The following is an 18,213-nucleotide window of genomic DNA, read 5'->3' as shown; positions in this document are numbered from 1 at the left end:
GTGGTTGTTTTGCTTTAAAATAATCAAATAGTCTCATTTTTAGAGGCAACAATAAAAAGTTAAGAAAACGGGCCAGGCATGGTGGCTCACGCCTGTAATCCCAACACTTTGGAAGGCCAAGACAGGTGGATCGCCTCACTTTCCCAAAGTGCTGGGATTACAGGAGTGAGCCAGGAGGTCAGGAGTTCGAGACCAGCCTGACCAACATAGTGAAACCTCGCCTCTACTAAAAATACAAAAATTAGCCAGGCACGGTGGCAGATGCCTGAAAGGCCAGCTACTTGGGAGGCTGAGGCAGAAGAATAGCTTGAACCTGGGAGGTAGAGGTTGCAATGGGCAGAGATGGCGCCACTGGAGTGACAGAGCAAGACTCCATAACAACAACAACAAAATTTGTGAAAGAAAAGGAAAGTGAACCTGAAGTTCAACGGTCAAATTTTTAGTCCCCATATTCTGAATTGGCAAGGAAAAGCCAAATCAAAATAAACAAAGATAAAAATAGATATGAAAAGTGAGAAAACACTAAAGCCAAACAAGAATGACCCAGAATCAATTAAAAAAAGGGAAGTGACAGTATACCAATAAATGGGTCAGAAATAAAAGCAGTAAAAAACTACAGTTAATTACAGTTGCTGAAAATGAAAATATCTTTGTTAAATTTAATTCAATGGGTAACGGAAAAAACGACATGAATGAAATAAAATGTATACTTTTTAAAAGGCAGAGAGGAGCATAACAAAGGTTTTATTCTTGACAATAAGGAACTTCTAAATTACAAAAAAAAAAGGGAAACAAAAGCAGCACAATGAACAGGAAACAAAATACAAGAAAAAAATACTATTTCAAGATGATAATAGTAAAAAAACCATACATAAAGTACATATATCAAGAACTGTTAGAAAAATGAAATTGACAAAATTAGAATCAGAATTTACCAGATAAAGTAGATTTTTTTTAAAAATGAGATCATAAAGAACTTGAATAGTGTAAATAAAACATAAGCTAGATTTAATGATGAACAAAGTACTCAATTCTACGCCAAAGAATTCTACATTTGTAAATGATAACCGACTACCTATATAAAGTGATGACATACTAGAACACAAATAAAATTTCAAGGCATTCACCAAAGAATAAATCATACAACCAAATTCCCTGATCAGAATGTCATGAAACTCAAAAATAATGACATAAGAACAAAACCACCATCTGAAAATGAAAACACTATTATGTAATTCAAAGAAGTTGAAATGGAAATTACAAATGATTGAAAACATAAATAAAATGTGGTAAATTTAAATCACTGAGATGCTGCCAAAGCCAAACTCAGAAGAAAACCCAAAGCCTTATAATAATAAAGAAAAAGCAGTGCAAATTGTCTAAAGATATACCACAAAAATCTAGAAAAATAAAATGAGCCAAAAGTTGAAAAAAAAAAAGAAACTAAAGAATTAGAAAAATCAAATAATCTCACTACAACCAATAAAACTATAAACTGAAGTTTATAAAGAACCCAAAATAATGCCTCTGCCAAGTATATATAAAAGAATGTATAACATTCTAATATGAAAAAGTCAGCTGGGTGCAGTAGTTCACACTTGTAATCCCAGCTTCTTGGGAGGCTGAGGCGAGAGGATCGCCAACGTTTCAAAATATTCAAGATGCCAAGAGTCTAAAACAATGGAAATGGTATTATATAATCTCAACGGCCATTAAACCCTAATAGCAGAACAATATATTAACAAAATATATAAAACAGGAAAAAAAATTCACAAAATACTTATTCATTTAAATGAATGCCAAAATCTTACTAAATATTAGCCAACCTAATCTAGCAGTATCTTAATGTACAATGGCCAAGCAGAATTTAGTTCCCGAATGTATAATGAATAAATGAAAAAACAAAGATAATCATTTCTAAAGATATTAAAGGGCTATCTGATAAAATTCAACATCTATTCCTGATCAAAATTTAGCAAAATGTGAACAGCAGGAAATTTCCATAATCTAATATACTATACCCATAGAAACCCATTAAAAATCATATTTAATTAACGTTAAATATGATCCCACCCAATTCAAGGACAAAACAAATATTTCAGTAATTCCCACTATACTTCCTTTTTTTTTTTTTTTTTTTTTTTTTGAGACAGAGTCTCGCTCTGTCACCCAGGCTGGAGTGCAGTGGCATAATCTCGGCTCACTGCAACCTCCCCCTCCCAGGTTCAAACAATACTTCTGCCTCAGCCTCCGGAGTAGCTGGGATTACAGGCATGCACCACCATGCCCAGCTAATTTTTTTGTATTTTTAGTAGAGATGGGGTTTCACCATATTGGCCTGGCTGGTCTTGACTCCTGCGATCCGCCTGCCTCAGCCTCCCAAAGTGCTAGGATTACAGGCGTAAGCCACCATGCCTAGCTTCCATATTTTCTAACATTGTTACAAAGGTTCTGGATTAAGGTTGTCTACAATTTAAAAAAAAAAAAGCCTGAAATGGGAAAAAAAGGACCATTTTTGTATTTTAAATTAGCATTTAATTTAATTTAATTTAATTAGCATTTAATTTAAAATACGAAAATAGTGAAAAAGAACACTTCCTGGGAAAGTAATATTAGGAATAAACTTAATTTTTTTAACAGGAAAGGACAAACTGATCAAGGAAACTGAAAATACATTTAAGAAACAGACTTATATATTTATGAAAATTTATTACATGAAAACAACACCATTTCAATAAAAGGCTACACTGTAATTCACCACATGCTACTGGCTCAATTGGTTTTGTATTGGGGGAAATATCAAGTTAGAAATCTATATTTCACACAAAAATTAAATCCAGTTAGAACTAAACCTAAGAAAAAAATGACAGAAGTTCTAAATGATTGAATATTTTTGTGTAACTGTGAAATTGGGAAAGTTGTTTTAACTATAATAAAACCCACAAAATGAACAAGTCTCAATACATAAAAATTTAAAATTCTGATATATAACAAAAGAGCTTATACAATATTTGAAGCAATGTCAGACTGTAGAAAATACCACAACATATACAACACAGAATTAATATCCTTATGATATATAAGAAGATCTTAGAAGTGAGAAAAAACGCACAGAGTATAAACTGACAACCCATAGAAGAATTATAGAAGGAAAAAAATAGCTAACATCCCTAATAATGCAGGAAATGCAAAGTAGAATATGAAATAATGGTTATTAAGTTATAAAACCCCAAAGATACTGATAAAAGACAATATTGGCAAAGGAATGGAGAAAAAGGACTCCAGGAAGAAGACTGCAGGAATAAGAATGGTGAGGATAATTATCATTATTATTATTATATATTTTTTTTTTTTGAGATGGAGTTTCACTCTTGTTGCCCAGGCTAGAGTGCAATGGTGCGATCTCGGCTCACAACAACCTCTGCCACCCGGGTTCAAGAGATTCTCCTGCCTCAGCCTCCCGAGTAGCTGGGATTACAGGCATGCACCACCAAGCCTGGCTAATTTTAGATTTTTAGTAGAGACTGGGTTTCTTCATGTTGGTCGGGCTGGTCTCGAACTGACCTCAGGTGATCCGCCTGGCCTCCCAAAGTGCTGGGATTACAGGTGTGAGCTGCCACGCCCGGCCTGGTGAGGATAATTTGATGCTATATCCTTAACAGAAGACAATTTAGACATTAAAAAGAATTACACATATGGATAAGGGATGCTGCCCAAGTACATGAAGTTTAAAAAGAAGCTAGGCTGGGCATGATGGCTCACGCCCGTAATCCCAACACTTTGGGAGGCTGAGGCAGGTGGATCATTTGAAGCTAGGGGTTTGAGACCAGCCTGGGCCAACATGGTGAAACCCCGTCTCTACTAAAAATACAAAAAAAATTAGCCGGGCATGGTGGTGGGTGCCTGTAGTCCCAGCTACTCGGGAGGCTGAGGCGGGAAAATTGCTGGAACCCGGGAGGCGGAGGTTGCAGTGAGCCGAGATCGTACCACTGCACTCCTGCCTGGGTGACAGAGTGAGACTCTATCTCAAAATAAATAAGTAAATAATTTAAAAAAGAAGTTAAAGAATATATTATATATACTTACATGTTCTATATGTGTAGCAAATACATTTGTATAGGCACAGAATAGAAGTTTGGAAAAGTACACATTAAATTGCTAAAGTGATTAGTAACAAAGGAATAGAATTCAAAGGGAGAGATTTGTTTTTTCAACTCTGTTCTTTCAGACTTCCTCAAGATATGAGTGAAGAGAAATACAGTCATACCTCACTTAATGATGGGGATACATTCTGAGAAATCCATTCGGTGATTTCATCATCATAGTATGAACATCATAGAGTGTATTTGCATAAACCTACATGGTATAGCCTACTCCACACCTAGGCTATATGTTAAGGCCTATTGCTCCTAGGCTACAAACCTGTAGCTGAATTACTGTACTGGATACTATACTAAATATTACCGTACTGAATACTCTAGGATAGAGTAACACAGTAGTAAGTATTGTGTATCTGAACATATCCAAAAGTAGTAAAGTAGTAAAGGCACAGTAAAAATATAATATTATAATCTTACAGGACCACTGTTGTATATGCAGCCCATCATTGACTGCAACTTTGTGAGGTGGCACATAACTATATTAAAAATTTGCCTATTTTCTGTAACATTTGTGATTATACACACACATAATTGTAGATACATAAGAGTATATGTACTCATGTACATGTATGTATGTATTTTATTCCATATACAAACATGTTTACTTTGCAATCCTCTAGTTCTATAATGACCATCTGTGGCTTTCACTATCAGAAAAATAATTCAAAAATGATTTGCTTTTGGGGTTCAAAAAGAAACTCCATGACTTACATTGAGAGAAAGGGGTGGGGTGGGGAAAGGAGAGAAAAAGGGGGAAGAAGAAGAAAGAAAAGTGGTGGGAAGGGGGAGGAGGCAGCAGTAGAAAAGGAGAGAGCAAACCTACCCGAATGATAAATCTGATTGCTGCACATCCAGAAGTTGCCATGACTTTTGCACTATTGGGGACAAGATTAAAAAGTGTAGGTACAATGGCTTCAGCGCCATGATCAAACTTGTTTCCCAAAACTGTTGAAAGGTGGCTACAAAGGAAGACGAAAAGTATTTTTCAATAGTTTAACATTAAATATAGATAGAATCATATAATTTTAAAATACTCTTACTGAATTAACTTAGGAATTTGTATTTTAAACAGTTGTAATGGAAGAAAAACACAAGAAAGAAAGGGAAACCTAGATACTACATATTTCCTTCTTTTCCCCATCTTTAACTGGCTAGTTCAAAGTTGAAATCTGGCATTTTCCTCATCTCTTTGCAATAGCACTTGGAGAAGCCATTTGATTTCAGAATTTAATTATTAACTCTGAGGACACACCAGGTGAAATAATCAGCTCTGATGGTTCTGACCTTTGGTCTTGATCCATGAGTTATTTCCATTTTGACGATCCATTATCAATCTTAAATTCAGCATATTTTTACAAACAAGTTCAAAATCTTACTCAAATCAATGCTCCTCAAGATGTTCTTTATTTCTATTAATAGTATCACGACTTTTTTAGTCATAAATACTCCCTCACTTCTTTGGAATAGGATTTCCAAATCCGCAGTCAAAAATAACAACTCTACCATATCTTATTGGGTGATCTTCAGGACATCGGACTTCTCTTTCCAATTATGTAGTTAAACAACTAAATCAGCCTTTCATTGTATGATTTTAGTTAAAATAGGAGGGATATTGTAACTACTCAAAGTGCTGACAATGCTTGCAATACTGGTTAATTTTTATATATTTATATCTCACTGAAAACATGGTTGGGATAGAGTTAGCTCCAATAATTCAGGTTCTTGATTCAAAGAGCTCAGATTCAGACCTATGCACTGTTATAATATTAGTTTTCCAATGTCTGAAGTCACAGGCAAAAAGGAACCTCAAATGAAAAGCAGGGAGGTGTGGATATGTTTGGATGTTGTCTTCCTTTAAAGAGCATGAGTTTTACTTTGGTAGGCAGGTAATGTACTTGAGAATCAGCTTGATCTTTTTAAGCTTGTTGGGAGAGGCAGAGTCAAGAGTTGCCTTACTTTAGAGCTGGTTTAGTACTATCCCTATGCAATGGCCTTTCTGGGGTTTCTACTGACTGCCTTTGGTGTTCACCAAGGTTTTTCCATTCTGGTTGGTCAGATCTTAAACCTCTCCTATCCCTATATGAGCTCTGGGAATTGTTTATCTTATAGCTCCCAGGCATTCATTCCCTTCCTTCCTCAGAGAGTTGTACCTTTTACGTGGACAGGGTAGTATACATCTAGACTCATGGATTCCCATATTATGATCTCTGTAGCTCTTTGTGTGTATGTGTGAGAATCTCCCCTCTTCTCTCCAGTATTCTGCATTGCCAATTGTGACCATTTCAGCCTCTGAAACTCTAGTCTCTGTTTCCTCACCTCAGTGAGACTGCCTTGCTCTGCTTAGGTTCCCCCTTCCTTCCCCATAGTGCCTCCAGGACAAAACTCATACTGTTCAACAGCACTTGCATTTTTTAAGAATTCCATTCCTACCCTGTCTGCTGTCTATTATCTGGAAACAGATGTTTTACATATATTGTCCAGTTTTCTGCAAGAGAACTATCATGTTTTAAGTGTATTTTTCATGGTTATGTTTTATGGGTTTTTGTATTAATTTGGGTTTTCTTTGCTAGTTGGAGATATTGGGTCATTTTGGTATACTGGGACTTGTATCTTGCAACTTTGCCGAAGTCCCTTTATTATAATAATTTATCTGTAGATTCTCTTGCAGTTTTCTGCAGGATAGTTATATCATCTGTTAATAATGGCAGTTTTGTTCCTTTTCTTGCAATCTTTATATTGCCTTTTTTTTCTTCATTTCTGACTAGAATATCTAATACAATCCTGATTAGAAATATTGCTAGTAGGCACTTTTGTGTTCTCTATCTTCAAAGGAATGCATATGCAACAACACTGCTTAGGTCAGAAAGAGTAAATAGTAAGTTCTACCATCCTTGTATTGTGGAAGACTACAAACTTAAAGTTTAGGTTTTGCTAAGTTAATGATGCATGTTGTAATGCCAGAATAATTGCCAAAATATCAGAAATTGAGTGTTTAATACACAAATTAGTAGTGAGAAAAGTGAATACAGCCAGTTTCCAGACCCATTCATTTCATCTTATACTTGAAGAATTAATGATAAAAAATCCACCAGTAGGCTTTAGATATTTTAAATATCTTTATACCAACCTTAAAATGTTGCTATAAAGAGCTGTTAAGGAATTTTTTTTAAATCATACAGATTGAATCCTTATGTATAACAAAAATGATTTTTGGATCATATACTTTTTTTGGCTATCTTGCTACTGCTTGACTTAATGAGCACTGAATCAGCGAGTACTAAATTCATTCATAAAAAACACATCATAAAAGGAATATACTTACGCTACAGTAATACAAGCTTCTCTAACCACCTGGGATCTAAGATCCTTAGCTGAAAGTTTAAGTGCTCCATCCAACAATCGTAAATGTTGAAAAAAGCAATCATACTGTGCAGCTCCAGCAACAAGCAGTGATCGAATTTTCTTCAGCTGAAATAAAGAATTTTCATTATTGACAAAAAGGTGGAAGTGCAAAAAAAGAAGCTATCTAAACTACATTATTCAAACAAACTTTCTAATAAATGAAACGTATATAATGTTTCATTACATTAGTATATTCAGACATTTTAGTAGCATTAAATGTATCTTGTAAATAAATAGGCCAACAAAAAGCTGTCTGAAAAATAACATTATAGATTTAGTTATAAGCACGACAGAGAAATGTAATCTGTAAGTACATAAATTCTAAAGTTTTAAGGGAATCTATTTTATTTATTTATTCGTTTGTCTTTTAGCTTAATCCCCAGTGTGATAATAGGGAGTCTTTAATTGTGGTAAAATACAAATGAACAAAATTTACTATTTTAACCATTTTAAAGTATACAATTCAGTGGCATTTAGTGCATTCACAATGTTGTGTGACCATTACCATCACTATCTACTAAGGGAGCCTATTTTTAAAAGTGCCAAATTTGGAAACTTCTAGCATTACTTTTTTTTGCTGTGCAACATTTTTTTTTTTTTTTTTTTTTTGAGACAGAGTCTTGCTCCGTTGCCCAGGCTGGAGTGCAGTGGTGCCACTGCAGCCCACTGCAACTGCACCTCCCAGGTTTGAGTGGTTTTCGTGCCTCAGCCTCCCCAGTAGCTGGGATTACAGATACATGCCACCGTGCCTGGATAATTTTTGTATTTTTAGTAGAGATGGGGTTTCACAGTGTTGGCCAGGCTGGTCTCAAACTCCTGGCCTCAAAGGATCCACCCGCCTTGGCCTCCCAGCAGGAGTGAGCCACTACATCTGACCTGCTATTGAATTTTTCATTTCTTAAATTTTTAATTATTATGAATACATAATAGTTGCACATTTTTATGAAGTACATGTGATATTTTGATAAAAGCACACAATGTGTAACAATCAAATCAGGGTAATGGGGGTATCCATCACCTCAAACATCAATCTGTTCTTTCTGTTAGGAACATTCCAATTCCACTCTTTTAGTTATTTTGAAATATACAATAAATTACTGTTAACTACAGTCACCCTATTGTGCTGCCTAACACTGGATCTTATTCTTGCTCTAACTGTATTTTTGTACCCTTCAACCATCTCCTCTTTATTCTCCCTGCCCAACCCCCAACTACCTTTCTCAGTCCATGGTAACCATTATTCTACTCTCTATCTCAAGTTCGATTTTTTTTTTTTGGTCCCACATATTAGTGAGAACATGCAATCTTTTTCTTCCTGTGACTGGCTTATTTCACTAAACATAATGTCCTCCAGTTCCATCCATGTTGTTGCAAACCACAGGATTTCATCCTTTTTATGGTTGAATAATATTCCAATGTATATATGTACCACATTTTCTTTATCCATTTATTAACAGATGGACATTCAGGTATATTCCATCTCTTGGATTTTTGTGAATAGTGCTGCAATAAACAAGAAAGTGTACATATCTTTCCAATATATTGATTTCTTTTCTTTTGGATATATACCCAGCAGTGGGATTGCTGGATTATATTGTGGTTTAATTTTTATTTTTATTTTTATTATTTTTTAAGAAACTTCCATACTGTTCTCCCTGCATGTGGTTTGTACAATACAATACAATACAATACAGTACAGTACAGTACAGTACAGTACAGTACAATACAATACAATACAATACAGTACAATACAATACAAACCCACAGCCAATATCATACTGAATAGGGAAAAACAGAAAGCCTTTCCTCTAAGGTCTGGAATAAGACAAGGATGCCTGCTTTCAACACTTTTATTCAACAGAGTACTAGAAGGCCTAGCCAGAGCAACTAGACAAGAAAAATCATTACTTTTTCAATATTTGATTGCCAAATGTTATCCACATGAAAACCAGACATACATAATAAAACTACATTGATCAAAAGAGATACACACACACGCACATCTGTGCTCATACACACTCAGAAGCTGAAAGTCTACTTATCATACCATTATTGTATATAATTTCACATTTAACTCAGAGGTTTTTTAAATTTTAAAATATGTCTTTGAAGTTAAATCAGATGCATAAAGATGTAAATGTAAAAAAACCCTGCTATGGACATTAGAAAAAAAATCCAAAGAATATTATACAATCTTGGGCATATAAGGAAGGGAAAACTATCATAAACAGAGGAGAATTTTCAAGTGTCTAAATTATAACTAAAAACAAAATAAAAATCAGAATACTGTAGGATAAAATTACCTGCAACGTATAAGATGATACACAAAGAATGACAATAAAATAAGAAAAAGACAAATATAGTAGTTTCCCCTTCCTGCAAGGGATATGTACCAAGACCCCCAGTGGATGCCTAAAACCTCAGATAGTACTGAACCCTATATATGCTTTTTTCCTATATATATTTACCTATGATAAAGTTTAATTTATAAATTAGGCACAGTAAGAGATTAATGACAGTAATAATATAGAAAAATTCTAACAATATATTGTAATAAACATGTCAACGTGGGTCTCTCTCTATCAAAGTATCTTCTTATTTCCTGGCCATGGTTGACCATGAGTAACTGAAGCCATGGAAACTGAAACCATAGATAAGGGGAGACTATTGTAACCTGTGATTAAATTGGGTAAAATAAATATATTTAAATATGTTAAAAGTTACTAGTGATAAACAAATTCACAAAGACACATTTCTCCCCAACACAATGGCAAAAATTTTTTAAAATTGAAAAGAAAACAGACGCTCTCAAACACTGTAAGATTATACATGACTAACACCTTTGTTCAAAATATTTTGGCAGCATCTACTAAAATAAAATTGCAGCAACTCTTTACCCAACAACCCACATTTTAAAATCTAACCTACAAAAATAAAAGCTCCATTGTTACAAATGTGTGTAAGGATGTTTATTGCAACACTGTTAAAATAGCAAAACAATAAAAAATAACTGAAAATCCATCAAATGGTAAATGATTATAAAAATTACATGTCGTGGGGTGGGGGGAGGAATAGCATTAGGAGATATAACTAATGTAAATGACAAGTAATGGGTGCAGCACACCAACATGGCACATGTATACATATGTAACAAACCTGCATGTTGTGCACATGTACCCTAGAACTTAAAGTATAAAATCAAACAAAGATCAGATTCCTATAACACACACACAAATTACATGTATATATACTAAACTAAAGAATATATGTACATATTAATCTGCACTCAATAAATACCTGAGCAACTATTTATTACGTGCCTGACATCTATACCAGGTGTACTGAATGAGCATGATTTGTTAAGCCAAAAAAAAAAGCAAGTTACTAAGTAATGTATCAAGTATGATCTTTTTTTTTTTTTTTTTGGTTTACAAAAAGAGTAGGGGAAAATTGTGCATATCTTGTCATATATGTTTAAATACATATAACACAGAAAAGGATATACTCTAAAATGAAGTTTTTTTTTTTTTAATTTTTTTTTTAGAGACAGGGTTTCACACTGTTGCCCAGGCTGGAGCACAGTGGTACAATCATAGCTCACTGTAACCTCAGACTCCTGGGCTCAAGCAATCCCCCCATCTTAGCCTCCACAAAAGTTTGTTTCTTTAATAGGTAGGAAACTATTAACTTTTTCTCTGTAGTTTTCTGCATTGTTTCACTTATTACAATAAGCCTGTGTCATTTTTCTAACGAAAAAAAAAAAAGTCAAAAGACTATCTGTTGTTTCCAAATGGGTAGTTTTAAGTAAAACCAAAAAAACCCTTAAGTAAAACCAAAAAAACCCTTAAGTAAAAAGTTCACGTTTTATACTAATAACACTTAATCTGTCATGTTTCTCTATAGATCACCTGTGACAAAAAATCTGTATCAGACTTATCTCAGAATTGAAGAAATAGGAGCCATATTTAACAAATTTGGAGGAACACTCTCTGTTAAAAACAGTATTTCAATGTTTTAAGATATGTAGACTTCCTAACAAAGACAAAAATGGTCCTTTGTTCATAGTGTCATCAAAGCCATATTTGTCAAAAGACCCTGCATTTGATTTAATTAATCAAAATAGGGATTTTCATGATTAGCCAAATTGGGACCTCTCAGAGCAGAACAGTCTTCAAATGCAGCCCTCTTCTCTGGCTTCCTGAAAACTCTGAGGTACTCATTTGGTAAATGTAATTTGGTTATGTAAACAATAAGTTCACAAATTTAAAAAATAGATTGCTTATTGTCAACACAAATATTATTTTAAATTTTATCAAATATTTTCCTTAAGGAATTTAGGTTAAACAAAATATTCTTAACTCAAGGGTATCTGACCTTTATAAATGAAATCACAGGAGAAATATTCATCACATTCACATGAGAAGAAAAAAACCCAGATAAATGCACATCCTGTTGTGAATTTATATTGATGCGATGAAAACACTGAGCATGCAGGTAAAGTGAACTGCTTTATTGGTAAACCTTACATGACTTGAGGATAGTGCTAATAAGCAACTATGTAAGTCCACAAAAAGGCCAAAGCCCTCTGAATCTCACATTTTACCAACCAGTCAAAAACAGCACATGTGGTGAGGCTACCAAATGTGTAGGATAGGCACCATCTGATCAGCCGAACCAAAATAAAAATCGATCCCAAATGAGAAAATGAGTATTATATCAATATATTCTCCAGAAAGAAATGTTACCTATCAGACTCTCTATTTTATAAGTGAATACCATATAGTACTACTACTGAATTTCCATGTTTTTTAAAAGGAACATCAATAAAGAAAGAAGAAAATTAAAGACAAAAACTTACTGCATTGGCACGCTGATCCCAGTCATGTTTATCATCTGACAAAATTTCCCTGATTTTATTTAATGTTTCTTCGAGTTCTCGACTAGAATAAATCTTAAAAAAAGATTGAGAATTACAACAATGTCTTGCCATGAACAATATCAAAATTATGCCCTGATGCTTAAAATAATCTTTCACCTAATAAGTTTATTTCTCATTCTAGCACCATTTCTAATGGAGAATAGAAATACATTATAGACAATAACACAAAATGCTTTATTTTTCTTCCTTACTTGTTACCATTTTTGCTATTTCTTCCCTCATGAATAACTTCAAATATGCTCTCAAAATGCTTTGTAATTTTAAAAACAAGATGTAAAATATCTAAGAATAAATAAAAGTCTAATTTCTCAAAATGACTTTGAGTGTATAACCTATCTTATTGCATCCATATACATATTACCCAATATTACAAAAAGGACATGTTTTAAGTTAGTTTTGATTTTCTCTCCTCTGTCATGATAAACTGTAGTCCGGATAGCTACATTTTGTTTCCTCTGGAGCCAACCCTTTGTCAAACTGCTGTTCACCATTATTCTTTCATTCATTTAACAAATATTCACATAACACAGAGGTACTATGCTAGGCAATGGAGAGACTATGGTTAGCCAAAATAGATAGACATGGTCTTTGCCTTATGGAGAGTACAATATACTCAGGGAGATTTTAAAAATCAATCAAATGACATCAAATATGAAACTACAAATAGGAAGTCCCACAAAAGAAAATGAAAGTTTATACATAAGAGGGGTTTGACCTATGAGTAAAGTCAAGCTTGAGCTGAGAGCTAAAGAATGTGTAGGATATCATTAGGCAAAGTGGACAGATTTGTTTTCCCTGGAGAGTTAATAGCATGTGCAAAGGCTCTGTGACAAAGTAAATGAAAGAAAGCCAGAGTAAGGAATAAAAAGTATAAAGGGAACTAGAAGAGCCAATGACCCAGGTGTGAGTATGGAACAGCTATAACCATATTGTTGACCACGGGAGGAGACAATGCAGAGGAATTAGAAATGAGAAATAGACTCCTAGTGATACCAACTGAGTCCCTTCATCAAACTGCCTTACATCTTTCACTTTCAACAGCTATTAAATTCACCTTTTGCTTAACAGAGAGTAAGAGCAAGAGAGAAAGAAGGAGTGTGTGTAAATGCAAAGGAGAGCAAGACATGAAACAAGGCTGAAGAGGTAGATGGTGACCAGGTAACACTGTTATGTGGTTAAAGAAACTTCTGAGCTAGCTCTTTCCTGCCTCTCACCTCTTCACAATACCCCTCTGCCATTTTCCAGAAACTTCTACCACCCCTAATCTTATGATGCATTCCCCTGGAACACAATGCAAGGTTCCCCTTCCCCCAGTAAGGAAGAAGAGAGTCAACTCAAAAACGTACTTCAGTGAGGGGGTACATAACTCTTTAAACATTCTTTTAGCAGGCATACAAGCAAAAGAAGCTTGAAAACCCACTAAGTTAGGTGTCTGTTGCAGTAGAATGATTCCTAGGTTTCTAACTTTTGTAATTGATTAAGTAATGGTTTACACACACAGAATACTGGAAGACCATTATTCCAATTTCAAACAGGGTAAGTTTGAGGTGTCTTTGAGACATCTGAAAGAGGATGTCAGGTAAACAATCACAGTGGATAAATCATTTTGGAACTCAGGAGAGGTCTGGCTTGGAGGTTAAAATCTCGGCATTATCTAGATAAACGTGGGAACTGAAGCCAGGGGTTTGAAGGAGGTGACTCAGTAAGAAAATAGAGAATGAGAAGACAGGGCCCAGAACTAACCCTTAAGAAACTCCAATATTCAACAGGCAAGTAGAGAAGGATGTGCCTATAAAGAGACAGAGATGAAGTGGACAAAGATGTAGGGGGAATAAAATGGAAGAACGTCATATCACAAGCACCTAAAATTAAACATCAAAACAGTGGCTATAGTCAACAGTGCTAAATACTGATAGAAAATCAAGAAAAAAAAATCCCAAACTGGTTGAGTTTGGTGCCTCAACGATGATCAGTAATTTACTCAAGACCTGTTTCAATGTAAGAATAAGCTAGAAAGAAGTCGGATGAAGTGAGTAACAAGTAAAGTTACAGAAATACCAAGTACAGACAACTCTTTTGGAAAAGTTGACTGTGAGGGCCAAAATAAAAAATAGTATCTGGAAGATATGGAGTCCAGTGAGACTTTTGTTTTTTAAACTGAAGAACCCAACCACGTTAAGAGATAAACAGAAAGAGCTTGAACCCACATGAGATTACTGATTGTGTAAATGTGTTAAGGAAGCAGAAAATACTAGGCTTTGGAGCACTGGTGGAGGTGCTGGCCTTTGAAGAAGGACCATGTTCCTGGAGCAACAGGACAGAAGGAATGTACAGTAGAGAAGAATGTAACAGAAAGAACATGTTCCCATTTGATGCTCACTACTTATTTACTAAAGTAAGGGGCTAGGTCATATACTGAGAGAAGAGAGGAGGACAGAGACAGGCTGATGGATAGAAAGGAAAGAAACATGTCTGATAGCTATATTAAGCAGAGAAATAACTGATCACAGAAACATAGTAAGCATATCAGATTGTTGAGGGTTCATTTTACGTGAATTCCAGGAAAAATCATGAGCCCTAACATGTGACCTTCTCTAGCAGCACGGTTTCAGGACATAGAGAAAATAAAAAGTTGGGAATATCCACAGTTGTAGTTTTGCAAAATGAGTATTAAAAAAATCATTGCTTAATACTTTGTTATGAAAAAAAAAAAAACCAGAGAAGCAAGGGATTTTAGTATAATATGTACAGTCCTACTGCAAGAACCCATGGTATCAAAGCGTAGATAAGAAGGAAATCAAGCATAGATGAGAAGGAAAGTATAAAGTGACAGATGATTAATTGAGAGTGAGTAGAGGCTGGGCGCGACAGCTCATGCTTGTAATCCCAGCACTTTGGGAGGCCGAGGTGGGCGGATCACGAGGTCAGGAGATCGAGACCATGGTGAAACCCCATCTCTACTAAATACAAAAAATTAGCCAGGCGTGGTGGCGGGCGCCTGTAATCCCAGCTGCTTGGAGAGGCTTAGGCAGGAGAATGGCGTGAACCCGGGAGGCGGAGCTTGCAGTGAGCTGAGATGGCGCCACTGCACTCCAGCACTCCAGCCTGGGTGACAGAGCAAGACTCTGTCTCAAAAAAAAAAAAAAAAAAAAAGAGTGAGTAGAAGAATCAATGGACTGAAGATCCTTGAAATCATGCAGAAGTAGTTGTTAGAGTACTTAAAAAAGCAAGGAGATTCTGGTCAGTAATGAGATACTTCAATTAATGACTTTGGAAACGTAACGGTAACACACAGATGACCTCAAAATCCAATGAGTGACTATGAACTGGGTAGCTACAGTGAAAGTGAGGAGGAGGTCTAGAAACTGAATTCATCAGGAATGTGTGAAAATTTAGGAAAATAATAATAGCTAACATATACTTCTTACACTTCATCTGTACTGTCATAGCCTCACAATAACCCTTGGCATATGTACCAATAATTCCTATTTTAAGATGAGGAAACTGAAGTACAGAGGGGGTTAAGTAATGTACCTAAGGTTACACAGCTAGTGTGGTAGAGCTGGGATTCAAACCTAGGCAGCACTGGAATGTTGTCAAGATCAGTACATGCTAATAATAAAAAGGCTGACTAGGGAGCATGAACCTCATATAAATGGGTATAGGAATAATGGTCACAAAGTAACAATGAGGAGTGCAAGCACAATAAACTTATTATCAATTACTAAGCGTATGACAGTCAAGAATAATAAACAGCTTTATCTTTAAAGAGCGTAAAAAAAAAGAAAGTCAGATTCTAATCAGGCAAGAACATTGAACGAGGCCAGGCGCGGTGGCTCACGCCTGTAATCCCAGCACTTTGGGAGGCGGAGGCGGGAGGATCACGAGGTCAGGAGATCAAGACCATCCTGGCTAACACAGTGAAACCCAGTCTCTACTAAAAATAAAAAAAAAATTAGCCGGGCATGGTGGTAGGCGCCTGTAGTCCCAGCTACTCGGGAGGCTGAGGCAGGAGAATGGCATGAACCCGGGAGGCAGAACTTGCAGTAAGCCGAGATCACGCCACTGCACTCCAGCCTGGGCGACAGAGCAAGACTCCGCCTCAAAAACAAAAACAAAAACAAAACAAACAACAACAAAAAGAATATTGAACGGACCCTTTAAAAATGGGGTCAAAGACTTAGGGGAGTTGCTGCTTACGAAAAAGATGCTTCCGAGGGAACAACGGAAGGTGTGGAACATTTACAGGGTGATGAGGGTGGCAGAGAGGGCCAGCTGGAAGAAAGCAATGAGTAATTATAAAATAGCTTTTTCCCCTCCATATAGTTGAATAGCCCTTGGCTGCCCATACCACGATGTTACCAGTCTGACAAGAACATATCGAACAATAAAAACATTCAAGCTCAACGAAGTTTTACTGATTGTTCCTACAACACTAATCTTTCCCTTATATGAAAGCCTGTAAAACACAAAAGGAGGAAGGGATATGTTTTCCCTATTATTTAAAAAGTATCTTAAAATAAGAAAAAACAAATATCTCAATAAAGGGATAAAATACAGTCGAATCAGAAAACTTTTTAAAGCTTTCTTGTAACTTTTTAAGATCTTAAATACCTTAAGGATAATTTTCCTTTCAGAGAGCTAAAAAGGTAATACAGGCAATAGAAGGTAGTTTGCAAGCAAAGCGATGTGAGAATATTTTCAAATAGACATGGTAAAGAGTATTCATACCCATCATACTGGTAAAAATATTTTGAGTGACAACAACAAGTATTGGCAAGGATGTGATGAAATTAGAACTATCATACCTTTCTCACAGGAGTTTTAACTGGTACAACAACCCTACAGGGTAACATCTAAGTAAACTTAAAGATTATAACTATGAAATTCTACTCCTATGTTTATACCCTAAAGAAACTCCTACTTACAAATAATCAAGGACATATGTACAAAAATATTCATTGCAGGCTGGTGTGGTGGCTCACGCCTGTAAGCCCAGCACTTTGCGAGGCCAAGGTGGGTGGATCACTTGAGGTGAGGAGTTCGAGACCAGCCTGACCAACATAGTGAAACCCCGTCTCTACTAAAAATACAAAATATTAGCTGGGCATGGTGCAAGGCGCCTGTAATCTCAGCTACTCAGGAGGCTGAGGCAGGAGAATCACTTTAACCCAGGAGGCAGAGGTTGCAGGGAGCCAAGACTGTGCCACTGCACTCCAGTCTGGGCAACAGAGCTAGACTTCATCTCAAAAAAAAAAAAAAAAAAAAAAATTCATTGCAGCATGGTATGGAATAGCCAAAAACTAGAAACAACCTATACATGCACTGTGGTCTGTACATACAATAGAATACCATCTATCAATCCAAACGAATGAACTAGAATCACAAATTTTACATCACGAAAAAATATAAAAAACAACACTGAGTAAAAAGTCAGGTTGTAGAATGTTATGTACAATATAACACTTATGTGTATTTTTAAGTCATGGAAATAATACTCTTATTTATGCATGTGTCCACTTTACTTCAATTATATCTATATGAATGACTTCCAAATTTCTATCATCAACTAATCTAATTCTCTGAGCTCAAAACTCATTAATTTAAGAATCTGAACATTGCAGTGTAATGTGATTCAACAATATGATTCAATTTTATTTCAGCCTCACTGAAAAATCACCTGAAAATCTAATTGTACCAACAAATAATGGC

The 18,213-nt window shown here is 35.5% G+C and overlaps 1 protein-coding gene across 50 annotated transcripts in view; it reads right to left on the bottom strand.

The window, feature by feature from the left end:
- CLASP2 (cytoplasmic linker associated protein 2) overlaps positions 1-18,213 on the bottom strand; it is a 223,721-nt gene that overhangs the window by 122,792 nt on the left and 82,716 nt on the right. For all 50 annotated transcript variants that reach the window (XM_055284306.2, XM_055284138.2, XM_063612518.1 and 47 more), the window contains 3 exons: positions 12,421-12,513; positions 7,483-7,628; positions 4,984-5,119 (listed from right to left, as the gene is read on the bottom strand). In XM_055284306.2, the coding sequence (XP_055140281.1) occupies positions 4,984-5,119; positions 7,483-7,628; positions 12,421-12,513 (375 nt within the window). The remainder of the gene's footprint in view (positions 1-4,983; positions 5,120-7,482; positions 7,629-12,420; positions 12,514-18,213) is intronic.

This window comes from Symphalangus syndactylus, chromosome 1 (genome assembly GCF_028878055.3).
Source record: "Symphalangus syndactylus isolate Jambi chromosome 1, NHGRI_mSymSyn1-v2.1_pri, whole genome shotgun sequence".
Taxonomy (NCBI): Eukaryota; Metazoa; Chordata; class Mammalia; order Primates; family Hylobatidae; genus Symphalangus; species Symphalangus syndactylus.
Note: the sequence above shows the minus strand (reverse complement) of the source record. Positions and strands in the feature narration are given on the sequence as shown.